The sequence below is a fragment of the Nerophis ophidion genome, linkage group LG10 (assembly GCF_033978795.1).
Source record: "Nerophis ophidion isolate RoL-2023_Sa linkage group LG10, RoL_Noph_v1.0, whole genome shotgun sequence".
NCBI classification, from domain to species: Eukaryota; Metazoa; Chordata; class Actinopteri; order Syngnathiformes; family Syngnathidae; genus Nerophis; species Nerophis ophidion.
The window spans coordinates 32,173,145-32,192,428 of NC_084620.1; the positions used below are offsets into that span (position 1 = coordinate 32,173,145).

General features: G+C 41.0%; 1 protein-coding gene across 2 annotated transcripts in view; it reads left to right on the forward strand.

Moving 5' to 3' along the window:
* kcnip4a (potassium voltage-gated channel interacting protein 4a) overlaps positions 1–19,284 on the forward strand; it is a 144,151-nt gene that overhangs the window by 43,079 nt on the left and 81,788 nt on the right. The window contains exon 1 of one of the 2 annotated variants that reach the window (XM_061913517.1): positions 10,006–10,196. The exons of the other annotated variant lie outside the window; for it this stretch is intronic. Within the exon in view, the coding sequence (XP_061769501.1) occupies positions 10,097–10,196 (100 nt within the window). The 5' untranslated portion in view covers positions 10,006–10,096. Of the gene's footprint in view, positions 1–10,005; positions 10,197–19,284 lie in introns of those variants that run through there. 2 annotated transcript variants of the gene reach the window in all.

The following is a 19,284-nucleotide window of genomic DNA, read 5'->3' on the forward strand; positions in this document are numbered from 1 at the left end:
AACTATCAGACTGCGTGGTGGGTAGTAGTGGGTTTCAGTAGGCCTTTAAGTTGTCACTAGAGACTTGCATGGGCTGAGTTCTTGGTCTCTCAAAGTGTCACTGAATGTGATGTTAAGGAGGTGGTCAATTTCCACATCAGGCCAAGAAAGGTGGCCACTTCCCTTCTGGCCAAGTAGCTTCTTGGTGAAGCCAAAGAGATTGACAACTGCTCAGTGGCCTTGTGGTTAACCCCGGCCGAGTCATACCAAAGACTATGAAAATGGGACACTTTACCTCCCTGCTTGGCACTCAGCATCAAGGGTTGGAATTGGGGGTCAAATCACCAATATGATTCCCGAGCGCGGCCACCGCTGCTGCTCACTGCTCAGGGGGTGGAACAAGGGGATGGGTCAAACGCAGAGAGTAATTTCTCCACACCTAGTGTGTGTTTGACTATCAATGGTACTTTAACTTTTTACTTCAAAGAGCCTCGCTTATGTGCCCTTTCCTTGCCCAGATATATTCACTTTTACAAGCGGCACTCTAAAGGGAGCTATAAGTGCAATGTTTGACAACCCTGATGATAATAAAGTCATACAAAGCAACACAAGCAATATGTCAAAGATCCTCTATAAGACAGAAGCGCTCTGAAGTTTTGAAGGACCTACAAAAACGTTTGCCTGGACAGTATATGTCAACATTAGGGGTGTGGGAAAAAATCGATTCGAATTCGAATCACGATTCTCACGTTGTGCGATTCAGAATCGATTCTCATTTTGAAAAAAAAAATATTTTTTTATTTTTTTAATTAATCAATCCAACAAACCACTACACAGCAATACCATACCAATGCAATCCAATTCCAAAACCAAACCTGACCCAGCAACACTCAGAACTGCAATAAACAGAGCAATTGAGAGGAGACACAAACTAAAAGTAGTCAAACAAAAATTAATATTATCAACAACAGTATCAATATTAGTTATAATTTCAACATAGCAGTGATTAAAAATCCCTCATTGACATTATCATTTGACATTTATAAAAATAAAAAAAAAGAACAATAGTGTCACAGTGGCTTACACTTGCATCGCATCTCATAAGCTTGACAACACATGTGTCCTATATTTTCACAAAGATAAAATAAGTCATATTTTTGGTTCATTCAATAGTTAAAACAAATTTATGTTATTGCAATCAGTTGATAAAACATTGTCCTTTACAATTATAAAAGCTTTTTACAAAAATCTACTACTCTGCATGCAAGTCAGCAGACTGGGGTAGGTCCTGCTGAAATCCTATGTATTGAATGAATAGAGAAACCTTTTGAATCGGGAAAAAATCATTTTGAATCGAGAATCGTGTTGAATTGAAAAAAAAAAAAAATAGATATTGAATCGAATCGTGACTCCAAGAATCGATATTGAATCGAATCGTGGCACACCCAAAGATTCACAGCCCTAGTCAACAGTGCTCTGTTGTTTTTAGAAATGTTCTGCAAAAATATGTAACTGAACTAGCGTGCAAGTCTGTTGTCATTCACAGGCCAGGATTGGCCCTCGAACTACCAGTTGAACATCTTTCAAGACCATCAGTTAAGAGAAGGAAAATAACTGCAGTACACTTTTGACAAGGAGAGATGTTTTGTTTGCAGTACTTTTGGCAAAGACTCTTGTCCTGTTACGTCACGGAAACAAAAAAAGAGAACCTCCTTGTCCTTTATTTACATCTAATCTTTGCTGTAGACATTTTCTTCCAAAAATGGTCATGGTCTTATTTGTTTCCGACATGCTTAACAAATACCTACATTGAGGAACGTCACATGATTACATTCATACAGGTCAACATATGTGGGGGGGAAAAAAGTAGGCAGGAACAGAGCTTCGGGACTGAAAAATGAGTGATAGTCAGTTCGCTTGCTTTGTTTAAATATCACCATTGTCTAACACTGACTGGTAGATGGCTTCTTATGATAAGTAATAAAACAATAATTAAATAATACAAAATTCGTTATTACAGAAATGCATTTTTTAAAATAGATTAATAAAGAGTAAAACTGACACATTGTATAATGTATCACAATTGTACATAGTGTAAAGTTAATGCAGACTAGAGACTAAGCATTAACTTATTAAGTCATATTAGACAATGTGCATGGTTTATGATACTTTCTCCTTACTGTATGTAAACACTAAATATTTGTACAGCGGTACCTCAACTTACGAGGTTAATTGGTTCCACGAATAAACTTGTAACTCTGACCAATCATACCTCAAATATCCCCTACTCACTGAAATGAATCGCAATAGATTGTAGTACAAATAACTACAGTAGCAGCATTTACCTCGAGCAACGGACCCATAGGATGTCACCTTTGGGCTGCTTTTCCGTCATGCAACAATCGGAACCATGAAATCGTTGTTGATGTTTCATACGGACACATTTGAGGGATGGACCAAAGAGGTCAGGGTTGACAGCAACTGACATTTGTGTGCATACGACATTGTGAGTGAGGCTAATTCTCCATCATCCGGATTGTAGAGTCAAAAGAAAAGAACAAACTGGAAACAGGTCAGGCAGACCATTCAGCAGCTTCCTCATATTTTCATGGATAAATGTCCGATGTTTAAATGTTTTGGCACAGACGCTTTTTTAGGAGTGGTGCAAACTGACGACACTGGAGTCAGGCTACTTTGTTGAGCATGTTTTTAGTGGTTTGTTTTTTGAATTCCTCCTTCATACTCACGTTCTCAGTTCCGGTGGTAGGAGGCCAGGATTGTGTCGATCTCTAGCTATGTAATGTGAACAATTACTACACGCGGCAGGGATGCTAATAAATCCAACTTCTGCACGCAATTTAAAGGATAACAAAAAGCAGAGAGCTAAGATTTCAGAATACTGCTGAGTTGAAGCAATGCTGTACCTGTTTCTTAATAGGACATTGAAGTTTTTGCTGAAGTCATTCTATAATCTAACTGCATATTGTTGAGATGTTTTCACTTATTGTAGAAAAAAACTTTTGTGTATTGGTTTGTTTCTCTTTTTGTTTTTTTATTAGCTCTATTGTAGTCATCAGGGAATACAATTTACTTTAAGTTTTTTTGTGACTTTGCAGCTGTTGTCTAACAAGAGATGTTGGTCCAAGCATTGACCCCTGATGTACATCACGTGTATAACTATACCCAAACGTGAAGATGTCTTTTCTCTCAGCTTTATAAATTGTTTCTGTTTTGTTTCAGTTGCTTTTCACCAACTCCAAAACTTCCATATTGTTTTATTTGTTAAATAGGACATATATATATATATATATATATATATATATATATATATATATATATATATATATATATATATATATAATTTTTGGGTTTTTTTTGTTGTTGGTTTTTTTGTTGGTTTTTTAAACAGATTGTGGGTGTCTAGTTTGTGAATTTTTTGAAAAATGTTATCTGGGAATTTCTTGATAAAGTCTTAAGTGATTGATTTAATGACTAATGCTAATGATTGTGGTCTCTTTTCCATCCATCTATCCATTTCCTACCGCTTGTCCCTCTCGGGCTCCGGGGGATGGAGGGATGCTGGAGCCTATCCCAGCTGATTCCTGACAGAAGGCGGCGTACACCCTGGACAACAAGCGGTAGGAAATGGATTGAGGGATCATCTTTTTCTTCGTTTCTGTATAAAGTAGTCTAATACAATATCAATTATTTTCTCATCCATTTCTTTAAAAGAATGATTGGTGTTAATTCTGTAAATGAATAGAAAAATGGTAAAAAAAAGCAAAAAAAAAAATCTTATGCACATTAAAGTGATTGAATTGAAAATAAATTAAACAATTGCACACTCTGTTGTCCGAAACGTTGCAGTGCACATTTGATTTGTTTAAATATTTGTATTTTATATATACACATATATATATATATATATATATATATATATATATATATATATATATATATATATATATATATATATTGTGGTATTTACTCTTGTTATTAATACACTAATTAAAGCCTTTGAAATATCAATATTTATAGTGTTCTATTAAATTAACACACATGCACTTTGCTGCCATCTAGTGGCCTTTTTAATGTACTGCACCTCCGCGAGTAAACTAATATATACTGTCCACCCATTCATTCATTCATGTTTTAACCCTCACCACCTGTCCCAAACCGTACATCATGGTATGAAAATGAATCATGGGTATACAAGGTTTGAGGTCTTGGTATGAAAATTAATTAGGGGGGGAAACATTACCAAACCTTACATCCGGTTTGGAACTGGTATTTTCTAATTTAAGTGATTGGTTCACTGACAGTGAAAATAAAAAAATAGTTCTTCATGAGTTGTATGTTGAATGTGTGCTGTAGCACAAACATGGGATACAGTGTACAACTTTGTGTCCGTAATATATATAATTACAAAGTTTTTTTTTTTTTTTTACAAATCAACATTTACTGTATGTAATTTAGCAACATGTTTGTATGATTACTATCCGTAAATTAACATTCTTAATACATGGCACTAGAATGAGCTCAAATGGGTGTGCAGTGCTTGTTCGTTTGGCCATAATGGGAGTTAGCATGCAGCATTGAACGCTTTTAATTCCACAGCTATAAACCAACCTACAAAACATCAACACGCACACATGACATGCTGATAATGACATTGATTGACTGCGTGCAAACTCTATCGTCGTGCAACAAGCTAACAAATCGAGGATGTAAGTGTTTTGGCGCAAATGGAGAAAACGCGGGTGCTGTCAATACAACATACAATTTGTTTGTATTGGTGTGACTACGGCAGAAATTGACCAGTTATGCTAAAATTCAGATTTGTTGCTGATGTTGTTTTGGTGTAGTTACGGCCAACAGTAATCAGTTTTGCTCAATAAAACGATTGTTGATGCAAACCACCTCCTCCTAAAACGTCTCGGCTGTCGTCGTCATTGTGTTATCTGTTGTGACCACTTGTTGAAAATGCTACAGAATACATTACTTATTTTGTTTGGAGTTTGGGTTGGATTTTGGATTTGGATGATGGGAACAGCATGCAATTGTGCAGGTCTGCACCTTGGAGGGAATATTGGCGTGTGCTAGTTGTCCCTATACTAATATTTTGGTACTTTTCGGTACTTTTGTAAATAACGGGGACCACAAAAAATGTTATTGGCTTTATTTTAACAAAAAATCTTATGACACAATAAACATTTTTCCTATTGCAAGTTTGTCCTTAAATAGAATAGTGAACATACAAGACAACTTGTCTTTTAGTAGTAAGTAAGCAAACAAAGGCTCCTAATTTAGCTGCTGACATATGCAGTAACATATTGTCATTCATCATGCTATTATTTTGTCAACATTGAGGGACAAACCGTAAAAATGTATTATTAATCTACTTGTCCATTTACTGTTTATCTGCTTATTTTCTGTTCTAACATGTTCTATCTACAATTCTGTTAAAATGTAATAATCACTTATTCTTCTGTTGTTTGATACTTTACATTAGTTGTGGATGATACCACAAATTTGGGTATCAATCCGATACTAAGTCATTACAGGATCATGCATGGGTACCAGTGCTTTTTAGAGGCGGTATAGAACCGAATAAATTCATTCATATCGCAGTACTACACTGGTACCGGTATTCCGTACAACCCTAGTGTGGACCAAAGAGAAACATAGCCATTACTTGTGATCTTGCTGGAAAGATGTCCAGGCATCGAGTAACTGTCTGTGGCTCCCTGCCTGCGAGAGGCAATGATGATAGATATAGCAGATTAGTCTTGCTTAATAAGTGGCTGGCTATCTTCTGTAGACAACAGGGACTAACGTATATTGATAATTGTCCCTCTTTCTGGGGCAAACCTGGCTTGCTGATGAGAGATGGCCTTCACCCTAACCGGGAAGGCGCTACCATCTTTTCTAGGAACATAGATTTCTATTTAAGTCACACATGACCAGAGGTGGGAAGTAACACCCTACATTCACTCCGTTACATCTACTTGAGTAACTTTTGGGATAAATTGTACTTCTAAGAATAGTTTTTATGCAACATGCTTTTACTTTTACTTGAGTACATTTATAGAGAAGAAACGCTACTTTTACTCCGTTCAATTTATCTACATTCAGCTCGCTACTCGCTACTTTTTTTTCATCAATCTGTTGTTTGTTTTGGTTTATGACAGAGCTTCAAAGTAGGATCCACGCATGCCTGCGTTTCACCAATCACATGCAGTCACTGGTGACGTTGGACCAATCAAACCGAGCCAGGCGGTCACATGAACGTGTAAATGGAATGAAACAAACATGTTTACATGACCCACTTCCTGGGAAACTTATCAAGGAGCTCTTTGTATTATTAGGTCCATCAGGGCTTAATATTATAAACGTATCACTTTCCTCTGGCACTGTTCCCCTAGCATTCAAAAAAGCGGTTATTCATCCTCTCCTTAAAAGACCTAACCTCGATCCTGACCTCATGGTAAACCACCGACCAGTGTCTCACTTTCCCTTTGTTTCGAAAATCCTCAAAAAAATTGTTGCAGAGCAGCTAAATGAACACTTAGCATCTGACAATCTATGTGAAACCTTTCAATCCGGTTTCAGGGCAAATCACTCTACGGTGACAGCTCTCGCAAAAATGACTAATGATCTTTTGCTAACGATGGATTCTGATGTGTCATCTATGTTGCTGATCCTAGATCTTAGCGCTGCTTTCGATACCGTCGATCATAATATTTTATTAGAGCGTATCAAAACACGAATTGGTATGACAGACTTAGCCCTGTCTTGGTTTAACTCTTATCTTACTGACAGGATGCGGTGCGTCTTCCATAACAATGTGACCTTGGACTATGTTAAGGTAATGTGTGGAGTTCCCCAGGGTTCGGTCCTTGGCCCTGCACTCTCCAGCATCTACATGCTGCCGCTAGTTGACATCATACGTAAATACGGTATTAGCTTTCACCGTTATGCTGATGACACCCAACTTTACATGCCCCTAAATCTGACCAACACACCGGATTGTAGTCAGCTGGAGGCGTGTCTTAATGAAATTAAACAATGGATGTCCGCTAACTTTTTGCAACTCAACGCCAAGAAAACGGAAATGCTGATTATCGGTCCTGCTAGACACCGACCTCTATTTAATAATACAACTTTAACATTTGACAACCAAACAATTAAACAACACGACTCTGTAAAGAATCTGGGTATTATCTTCGACCCAACTCTCTCATTTGAGTCACACATTAAAAGCGTTACTAAAACGGCCTTCTCTCATCTCCGTAATATCGCAAAAATTCGCTCCATTTTGTCCACTAGCGACACTGAGATCATTATCGTCTCGTCTCGATTACTGTAACGTAGGGCTGGGCGATATATCGTGGGTTTGTCTCTGTGCGATTTAGAAAATGACTATATCGTATTAATCGAGTATACGTTCTCACGCAGTTGATTTTAGCTGCGGGCGTACACTTGAGGCTCTTCTCGCTCTTTCTTGTCTTTCCATCTGACAGACAAGCAGGCGCACATTCTTACATACGTCACAAACTGTCACGTCATACGTCACATACGTGTCCGCCTTCGCAGAGCAGAGAGGTAGCATACTGGGCTACGTTAGCTGCTAACGTAGCCGCACAAGAGAAAGAAGGTGCGGATCTGGTAACAAATGAAGGAAGACCTAATTCCCAATAAAAACAGCAGGGTTTCCATCGTCCGGCGGTGATTTGGCTTCAAGTGGGAATATGTCGCACAGACAACCGTAATTTGTCAAGTGTGAGGGGGGAAAGCGTTGCTATAAAAGGGAGCAATACTGCTAATATGTAGCATTTGAAAAGCCACCCGCTAGAGAATGAAGATAATTTCATAACTGTGGTAACATACCACATAGTGAAGGACGAATACTATTTGATTTCCTATTATGCAGCTCATTTTTATTTGACACTTAAAATATCTCTGACAATCTTGCACTTTATGTTTTGGAAATTACATGTATGTTTGTGCCACTGCTTAATAACTTTAATAAATACACTTTTGGTCAATTGACTTAGTTGTGATTTCCCTCTCTGCATGAAATTTAAAAGTAGCATGTATTAATGCAGTATGAAGAACAATGTTCTAATGTACAGTATACACATATAATCATCATACTGCTGTGATTATATGCATCAAGTGTTCATTCAAGGCTAAGGCAAAATATCGTAATATATATCGTATATCGCGATATGCCCTAAAAATATCGCAATATTAAAAAAAGGCAATATTGTCCAGCCCTATTGTAACGTATTATTTTTGGGTCTCCCCATGTCTAGCATTAAAAGATTACAGTTGGTACAAAATGCGGCTGCTAGACTTTTGACAAGAACAAGAAAGTTTGATCACATTACGCCTGTACTGGCTCACCTGCACTGGCTTCCTGTGCACTTAAGATGTGACTTTAAGGTTTTACTACTTGCGTATAAAATACTACACGGTCTAACTCCATCCTATCTTGCCGATTGTATTGTACCATATGTCCCGGCAAGAAATCCGCGTTCAAAGGACTCCGGCTTATTAGTGATTCCCAGAGCCCAACAAAAGTCTGCGGGCTATAGAGTGTTTTCCGTTCGGGCTCCAGTTCTCTGGAATGCCCTCCTGGTAATAGTTCGAGATGCTACCTCAGTGGAAGCATTTAAGTCTCATCTTAAAACTCATTTGTATACTCTAGCCTTTAAATAGACCCCCTTTTTAGACCAGTTGATCTGCCGTTTCTTTTCTTTTCCTCCTCTGTCCCCCTCTCCCTTGTGGAGGGGCTCCGGTCCGGTGGCCATGGATGAAGTACTGGCTGTCCAGAGTCGGGACCCAGGATGGACCGCTCGCCTGTGTATCGGCTGGGGACATCTCTGCGCTGCTGATCTGCCTCCGCTTGGGATGGTTTCCTGCTGGCACCCCTTTGGACGGGACTCTCGCTACTACATTGGATCCACTTTGGACTAGACTCTTACCGTTATGTTACATCCACTATGGATTGGACTTTCACAATATCATGTTAGACCCGCTCGACATCCATTGCCCACATATTCGGTCCTCTCCAAGTTTTCTCACAGTCATCATTGTCACCGACGAGTTTTTCACGGGTGAGTTTTTCCTTGCCCTTATGTGGGCTCTACCGAGGATGTCGTGGTTTGTGCAGCCCTTTGAGACACTTGTCATTTAGGGCTATATAAATAAACATTGATTGATTGATGATTGCATTTTTTAAGAAGGGGCCGAGGTGGTTATTGAAATGATTACAACTAGAATATTGCATGACTTGTGGTGGTGTTTTAATTCGGATTCATATGAATACGTATTAGTTCAGTGTATGCAGAATATTTTTTTTATTGAGGCTATGAGCAATGTGTGGTGCCTTCACGGGCTGTGGGCCCTTAGACTTGTCATCACCTTCCCAGCTTATACAAGGCCCCAATCTTGTCTTGGAGGTCAATAGACAATTCCTTCGACTTTATTCTTGGTTTGTGTTCTGCCGTGCACTGTCAAGTATTGAACCTTTTACTGTATATAGATATGTGTGTGCCTTTCCAAATCATGACCAACTTAATTTACCACAGGTTGACTCCAATTAAGATGTAGGAACATCTCAAGGATAATTATTTGAAAAAGGATGCACCTAATCTTACTTTAAACTCATACATTTGTAAAATTATTTAGAAAAAAACTTTTCACATTGTCATTATGGGGTATTATGTGTAGAATTTTGAGGCCAAAAATGTATTTATTCCATTGTAAAATAAGGCTCTATGCTGACACAATGTTGAAAAAGTGAAGCAAACACTTGATATTTTATCCCTTCAAAACAAGATTGTGCAGGACAGGACCTTATGACCTTGGCCTTAATCCTACACAAGATGTCTGCGGGATCAGCCATGAGGAGTCTGTTATTGCCTTTTGTAATTGGATGTCCTACTTGGACACAGCATTGGCAACACAACATTATTGACATGTCCAATACTGGAAGTCTGCATTTGTGTCCCTCCTTTCTCTCTTTCACGTCCTCCAATGTGAGGCGGCCATCAAAGCGTGGGAGGCAATAAGTGTGTGTGAGTTAGTTTGTGCGCGTGTGTGTGTGTGCATGTGGACTTCCATATCAGTGGCAGGAGATATTGAGGGCATCATGGGAGCTTTAATGGTCATCTTCTCTCTGCAGCCCAAACAAAGACGCAAACCTACAGGTAGGCGTCCGTGAGGCTTTATGAGATACTTGTTCTGCTCTGTGTCATAGAAGCTTGCATGTGTATATCTAATGCACGCATCACAGCATATCGTCGCACTGCCCAGATTGCAACCGATGACTTCTTTCATCTGGGACATTTTGGGCTTTTGGATTCTTCTTTCCAGACCAGCAGCTCATTAAATTGCCTTTGTGTAAAAGTAGTCACACTGTTGCCTCAATATGCTGACACGAGCAGAAGGCAATGCTAATAACAATAATTAGTCATATTTTATGCTGGCAGCCATGGTTGCTATGCTGTAAGCACACTTCTTGCATCGACCAACCTACTGGATGCATAAAGACCAGTGGACCCAAACTATGTATGCCACTAAAAACTTTTTTTTTTTTAAATGTTGTGCGTATTTTTACAGTGACAGCTCTTCGTTTGGAAAAAAAAAGTCATTCATAAATTCTAAATACAGTATGCCAATGGTAAATGGTAAATGGGTTGTACTTGTATAGAGCTTTTCTACCTTCAAGGTACTCAAAGCGCTTTGACACTACTTCCACATTCACCCATTCACACACACATTCACACACTGATGGCGGGAGCTGCCATGCAAGGCCCTAACCACGAACCATCAGGAGCATGGGTGAAGTGTCTTGCTCAAAGACACAACAGATCGTGACGAGGTTGGTAGAAGGTGGGGATTGAACCAGGAACCCTCAGGTTGCTGGCACGGCCACTCTCCCAACTTCGCCACGCCGTCCCCAATAAAATATGTTTTGTCATTGTTTTATATTTTGTTAAATTGTGTTATATGCTCTGCTATATTGTCATTTACTATTGTTTTTTCAGTATTATAAAATTGTATAATTTTATTATTGTCACAACATATACCATCCATCCATCTTCTTCCGCTTATCCGAGGTCAGGTTTGCGGGGGCAGCAGCCTATGCAGGGAAGCCCAGACTTCCCTCTCCCCAGCCACTTCGTCCAACTCCTCCTGGGGGATCGAGAGGCGTTCCCAAGCCAGCCGGGAGACATAGTCTTTCCAACGTGCCCTGGGTCTTCCCTATGGCCTGCTACCGGTTGGACGTGCCCTAAACACCTCCCTACGGAGGCGTTCGGGTGGCATTCTGACCAGATGCCTGAGCCACCTCATCTGGCTCCTCTCGATGTGGAGGAGCAGCGGCTTTACTTTGAGCTCCTCCCGGATGGCAGAGCTTCTCACCCTATCTCTAAGGGAGAGCCCCGCCACCCGGCGGAGGAAACTAATTTCGTCCGCTTGTACCCGTAATCTTATCCTATCGGTCATGACCCAAAGCTCATGACAATAGGTGAGGATGGAAACGTAGATCGACCGGTAAATTGAGAGCATTGCCTTCCGGCTCAGCCCCTTCTTCACCACAACGGATCGGTACAACGTCCGCATTACTGAAGACGCCGCACCCATCCGCCTGTCAATCTCGCAATCCACTCTTCCCTCACTCGTGAACAAGACTCCTAAGTACTTGAACTCCTCCACTTGGGGCAAGGTCTCCTCCCCAACCCGGAGATGGTACCCCACCCTTTTCTGGGCGAGAACCATGGACTCGGACTTGGAGGTGCTGATTCTCATTCCAGTCGCTTTTACACTCTGCTGCGAACCGATCCAGTGAGAGCTGAAGATCCCAGCCAGATGAAGCCATCAGGACCACATCATCTGCAAAAAGCAGAGACCTAATCCCGCGGGATCCAAACCGGAACCCCTCAACACCTTGACTGCGCCTAGAAATTCTGTCCATAAAAGTTATGAACAAAATCGATGACAAAGGATAGCCTTGGCAGAGTCCAACCCTTACTGGAAATGTGTCCGACTTATTGCCGGCAGTGCGGACCAAGCTCTGACACTGATTATACAGGAAGCGGACCGCCACAATCAGACAGTCCGATACCCCATACTCTCTGAGCACTTCCCACAGGACTTCCCGAGGGACACGGTCGAATGCCTTCTCCAAGTCCACAAAGCACATGTAGACTGGTTGGGCAAACTCCCATGCACCCTCAAGAACCCAGCCGAGAGTATAGAGCTGGTCCACAGTTCCACGACCAGGTCAAAAACCACACTGTTCCTCCTGAATCCGAGGTTCGACTATCCGGCGTAGCCTCCTCTCCAGTATACCTGAATAAACCTTACCGAGAAGGCTGAGGAGTGTGATCCCACGATAGTTGGAACACACCCTCCGGTCCCCCTTCTTAAAGAGAGGGACCACCACTCCGGTCTGCCAATCCAGAGGTACCCCTCCCGATGTCCACGCGATGCTGCAGATTCTTGTCAACCAAAACAGCCCCACAGCATCACCCCCTGGGGCCTTGCCACCGAGGAGCTTTTTAAGTAGCTTGGCAACCTCAGCCCCAGAAATAGGAGAGCCCACCACAGATTCCCCAGGCACTGTTTACTCATAGGAAGACGTTTTGGTAGGATTGAGGAGGTCTTCGAAGTATTCCTTCCACCGATCCACAACATCTGCAGTCGAAGTCGGCAGAACACCATCCGCACCATACACGGTGTTGGCAGTGTACTGCTTCCCTTTCCTGAGAGGGCGTATGGTGGTCCAGAATCGCTTCGAAGTCGTCCGGAAGTCGTTTTCCATGGCTTCCCCGAACTCCTCCCATGTCCGAGATTTTGCCTCCGCGACAGCTAAAGCTGCACTCCGCTTAGCCCGCCAGTACCTGTCCACTGCCTCCGGAGTTCTATGAGCCAAAAGAACCCGATAGGACTCCTTCTTCAGCTTGAAGGCATCCCTCACTGCTGGTGTCCACCAACGGGTTCTAGGATTACCGCCCCGACAGGCACCAACAACCTTGCGGCCACAGCTCCAATCAGCCGCCTCGACAATAGAGGTTCGGAACATGGTGCACTCAGACTCAATGTCCAGCACCTCCCTCGTGACATGTTCAAAGTTCTTCCGGAGGTGGGAATTGAAACTCTCTCTGACAGGAGACTCTGCCAGACGTTCCTAGCAGACCATCACAATGCGCTTGGGCCTGCCAGGTCTGTCTGGCATCCTCCCCCACCATCGCAGCCAACTCACCACCAGGTGGTCGGTAGAAAGCTCAGCCCCTCTCTTCACCCGAGTGTCCAAAACATGAGGCCGCAAAGCCGATGACACAATTACAAAGTCGATCATGGAACTGCACAACATATACATTTATTGTATTTTGGAAATAGTAATTAAATATGTGTTTAAATATTTTGTATACGTTTTTAAAAAAAATTGTTAATATATATATATATGCCAATAAAAACATTTTTGCCATTTTTTTCACAATACTATACATGCATAAAATGAAAAATTTGAATAATAATTTACTGATGCATTAGTATGAATGAATGAATAAAAAAATTAAAATTACGTATATACACATATATATATATATATATATATATATATATATATATATATATATATACACATAAAATATGTATACATGTGTGTATATACTATATACATATATATATATATATATATATATATATATATATATATATATATATATATATATATATATATATAATATGTGTGTGTGTGTACAGTTGTGGTCATAAGTTTACATACACTTGTAAAAAACACAACGTCATGATGTCTCTTGAGTTTCCAATAACTTCTACAACTCTATTTTTTTGTGACAGTGATTGGAGCACATATTTGTTGGTCACAAAAACACTCATAAAGTTTAATTCTTTTATGAGTTTATTATGGGTCTACTGAAAATGTGACCAAATCTTTTGTTTCAAAAGTTTACATACAGCAACATACATTATCATTTTGTGGTGATGTTGAAAAGTTACTATCAAATCAAAATAGCTTCATGGCATGGCCCCTGAACTTTGTGTGAGTGATTATGATTAACGGCACCTGTTTACTTCTCTGAGCCCATTTAAATAGGGCTCATGTGATACAGTAATTAGACTAGGTTACAAACGGGACAATGGTAAAGTCAGAGGATCTCAGCACGGAGCTGAAAAAAACCTAATAATTGATTAGAACAAGTCTGGAAAGTTACTTGGAGCCATTTCAAAGCAAGAGCAACAGTGCAGACAATTGTTGACAATAGTATAAAGTGCATTGCACAGTTTTGTCACTGCTACGATCAGGAAGAAAACAGAAGCTTCTGGAACACAGGTGTCTGTGTCCACAGTCAATCGTAATTGGAATAGCCATGGACTGACAGGCTACCAGAAGCGACACCTTAAGGCTCGTCTAAAGTTTGCTGCTGAGCACACGGACAAAGATATGATATGCTGGAGGAATGTTCTGTGGTCAGATGAAACAAACATTGAGCTGTTGGCCACAATACCTAGCAATATGTTTGGAGGAGAAAAGGTGAGTCCTTTAATCCCAGGAACACCATCCTCCCATCAAGCATGGTGGTGGTAGTATGATGATCTGGGTCTGTTTTGCTGCCAATGGAACTGGTACTTTTCAGAGAGTAAATGGGACAATGTAAAAGGAGGATTACCTCCAAATTCTTCAGGACGACCTAAAATCATCAGCCCGGAGGTTGGGTGCTCCAACAGCACAATGACCCCAAACACATGTCAAAAGTGGTAAAGGAATGGCTAAATCAGGATAGAATTAAGGTTTTAGAATGGCCTTCCAAAAGTCCTGACTTAAACCTGTGGACAATGCTGAAGAAACAAGTCCATGTCAGAAAAAACAACAAATTAAGCTGAACTGCACCAATTTTTTAAAGAGGAGTTGTCAAAAATTCAACCAGAAGCTTGTAGATGGCCACCAAAAGTGCCTTATTGCAGGGAAACTTGCCAAGGGACATGTAACCAAAAATTAACATTGCTGTATGTACACTTTTGACCCAGCAGATTCGATCACATTTTCAGTAGACCCGTAATAAATTCATAAAAGAACCAAACTTCATGAATGTTTTTTGTGACCAACAAGTATGTGCTCCAATCACTCTATCACAAAAAATAAGAGTTGTAGAAACTATTTGAAACTCAAGACAACCATGGCATTATGTTCTTTCCAAGTGAATGTAAACTTTAGATCATGAGTATTGTTGGAGCCTATTTATATTATTTATTTATTAATTGTTTTGACAATGGAATCCAATACCAATGACGATGTTGATTGACTATTGGATGTTTTAGATTAATTATTGTTTTCAGCTGCTCACGCTTCTCCTGGTGAGCCACTTCCTCCTCCTGTAATTAGGAGGACAGCACAGCTGGGCGCTGCCTTTGTCTGTCTGTAATGCTGAAGGAGTGAGGAGTGAAATAGTTTGTTTACCTTTAAATAAGTTTATTTTTGATTATATAGAAAGTCAACCATGGTGAATATTTTTTATTTGTGAAATTAAATTAACATTTTGAATCTAGAAATATCTCCGTGAGTGCTTACTCAAGAATTTAGTGCGTCATAAAACCTCCTCCTCAAGGCTACTGTACAATCTTTAGTTTTTCAAAACCCTCAAAGAGCCATTTTGACCCATTTCACAATATAAAGAAGACAATGGGAGCCGCAACCATTCTCGCGAATATCTGCTGGTGGTCACCCAGATAACAATAATAAGGGCGTGCAATTAAGCCATTGCCTTTGACGCCTTCTACATATTGCACAATAAGCCTGCCTGTCCAGTACCATAGCACCAAACCCCGACCCCGACCCCCTCCGTGCGTCGGTTGAGGTGGGCGGGGTTGAGGGCGCGGGGGTGTATAATATAGTCTGGGACGGCGTGGCGCAGTGGAAGAGTGGCCGTGCGCAACCCGAGGGTCACTGGTTCAAATCCCACCTAGTACCAACCTCGTCACGTCCGTTGTGTCCTGAGCAAGACACTTCACCCTTGCTCCTGATGGGTGCTGGTTGGCGCCTTGCATGGCAGCTCCCTCCATCAGTGTGTGAATGTGTGTGTGAATGGGTAAATGTGGAAGTAGTGTCAAAGCGCTTTGAGGACCTTGAAGGTAGAAAAGCGCTATACAAGAACAACCCATTTATCATTTATTTATTTAAGAGTCATGGAAGCACGGGATTCTGGGTAATTATGTTGAGTTTATAATGTTACTGTGAGGATGTTTTCCCAAAATGTGTTTGTCATTCTTGTTTAGTGTGGGTTCACAGTGTGGCGCATATTAGTAAGATTGTTAAAGTTGTTTATATCACAACCGACAGTGTAACCTGTATCACCCAGTATGCCTTGCAATACAAGCAGCGAAATGCATGCTTCGGCTGGCACGCTGATAGCATAGCATAGCATAACATTGCATGGCATGGCGTAAAGGCGGGCGCGATGGCATGTTGTAGAGGACGTTAAAAGTAGATCCATTAAAAGGAAATCCATCACGGCACGCCCTCATTATTGTGGTCCGAGTGAAAATCGGAGAATGTCGACCCCGTGTGATGTCCGGGAGAGGCACCGCAATCCAGAATCCTTCCGTAACAATTGGGGGTCAGCGATTATGCAGCTGAGCCACATCAAAATGGCCAAAGAGCCGCGGGTTGCCGACCCTGATATACAGTGTGTATATAGATGTATGTGTGTATATATATATATATATATATATATATATATATATATATATATATATATATATATTTGTGTGTGTTTATATATATGTGTGTGTGTGTGTGTGTGTGTATATATATATATATATATATATATATATATATATATATATGTATGTATATAGACTTCATGGCTGGCTCGCATCGTGGTCACTCCGTGATCACGTACGACCGCCAGACACTTCTGGATATGGACACATCGGGCCGTTTTGGACTGATAGACGCGGGCGTGCTAAACATGCTAACTAGCATGGGGATACATCGGCGGCTACATCCAGCGGCCTGTGAAGCAGCGGAGTCTAGTAGCAGCGGGGGCCGTCTACGGAGCAGACGCCAGCGGTGTGATCGGAAACGCGGATGTCGAGCGGGGCTAAAAACAAAGCAGAAGGCTAATCCCCACAGAACACCACTTTCCTCCATCCCGAAGACGGATTTAGATGAAAGATGCGAGACTACTGGTCTGGGTAAGGAGTCAGTTAAATTAGAACAAGTTTTTTCTGCTTTGAGTGTTTCAGAGTTGGACATGTGTTTTACTGAGGTGGCTAACTATGATGCGTGCAGTTTATCAAAGCAACAAACAAACAATCGGAAAATCCCCGTTACTGAGGAGGCTAACCATGATGCGTGCAGTTTATCAAAGCAACAATCAAACAATCGGAACATTCCCGTCGTATCAATTCCTAGATATGGTCGTAATTATACTGAATGCACTGGGCATAATAAACACAACATTATTAATATTGCTACTACGGATAATTTGATCAAAAATTCCCTAAAACAGCCCACTACCTATAATATAGGTTTTTTAAACATAAGATCATTGTCTCCCAAAACGTTGTTAGTTAATGATATCATCAGAGACAACAATCTTAACGTCATCGGTCTCAGCGAAACCTGGCTTAAACCAAACGACTTTTTTGCGCTAAATGAGGCATGTCCTCCTAACTTTACACATGCGCATATTGCCCGTCCGTTTAAAAGGGGTGGGGGGGTCGCACTAATATACAACGAAAACTTTAACCTTAGTCCTAACATAAATAATAAATATAAATCGTTTGAGGTGCTTACTATGAGGTCTGTCACACCGCTGCCTCTACACCTGGCTGTTATCTACCGCCCCCCAGGGCCCTGTTCGGACTTTATCAATGAATTCTCAGAGTTCGTTGCTGATCTAGTGACACACGCCGATAATATAATCATAATGGGGGACTTTAATATCCATATGAATACCCCATCGGACCCACCGTGCGTAGCGCTCCAGACTATAATTGATAGCTGTGGTCTCACACAAATAATAAATGAACCCACGCATCGCAACGGTAATACGATAGACCTAGTGCTTGTCAAGGGTATCACCGCTTCCAAAGTTACGATACTCCCGTATACTAAAGTATTGTCCGATCATTACCTTATAAAATTCGAGGTTCAGACGCATGTTCGTCAAACTAATAATAATAATAACTGCTATAGCAGCCGCAACATTAATACGGCCACAACGACAGCTCTTGCTGACCTACTGCCCTCGGTAATGGCACCATTCCCAAAGTATGTGGGCTCTATTGATAACCTCACTAACAACTTTAACGACGCCCTGCGCGAAACCATTGATAACATAGCACCGCTAAAGTTAAAAAAGGCTCCAAAAAAGCGCACCCCGTGGTTTACAGAAGAAACTAGAGCTCAGAAATTATTATGCAGAAAGCTGGAACGCAAATGGCGCACGACTAAACTTGAGGTGCACCATCAAGCATGGAGTGATGGTTTAATAACTTATAAACGCATGCTTACCTTAGCTAAAGCTAATTATTACTCAAATCTCATCCACCGCAATAAAAACGATCCTAAATTTTTGTTTAGTACGGTAGCATCGCTAACCCAACAAGGTACTCCTTCCAGTAGCTCCACCCACTCAGCTGATGACTTTATGCAATTCTTTAGTAAGAAAATTGAAGTCATTAGAAAGGAGATTAAAGACAATGCGTCCCAGCTACAACGGGGTTCTATTAACACTGACACGATTGTATATACGGCGGATACTGCCCTCCAAAATAGTTTCTCTCGTTTTGAGGAAATAACATTAGAGGAATTGTTACAACGTGTAAATGGAATAAAACAAACAACATGTTTACTTGACCCTCTTCCAGGGAAACTGATCAAGGAGCTCTTTGTATTATTAGGTTCATCAGTGCTAAATATTATAAACTTATCACTTTCCTCGGGCACTGTTCCCCTAGCATTCAAAAAAGCGGTTATTCATCCTCTTCTTAAAAGACCTAACCTCGATCCTGACCTCATGGTAAACTACCGACCGGTGTCTCACCTTCCCTTTATTTCAAAAATCCTCGAAAAAATTGTTGCGGAGCAGTTAAATGAACACTTAGCGTCTAACAATCTATGTGAAACCTTTCAATCCGGTTTCAGGGCAAATCACTCGACGGAGACAGCCCTCGCAAAAATGACTAATGATCTATTGCTAACGATGGATTCTGATGCGTCATCTATGTTGCTGCTCCTCGATCTTAGCGCTGCTTTCGATACCG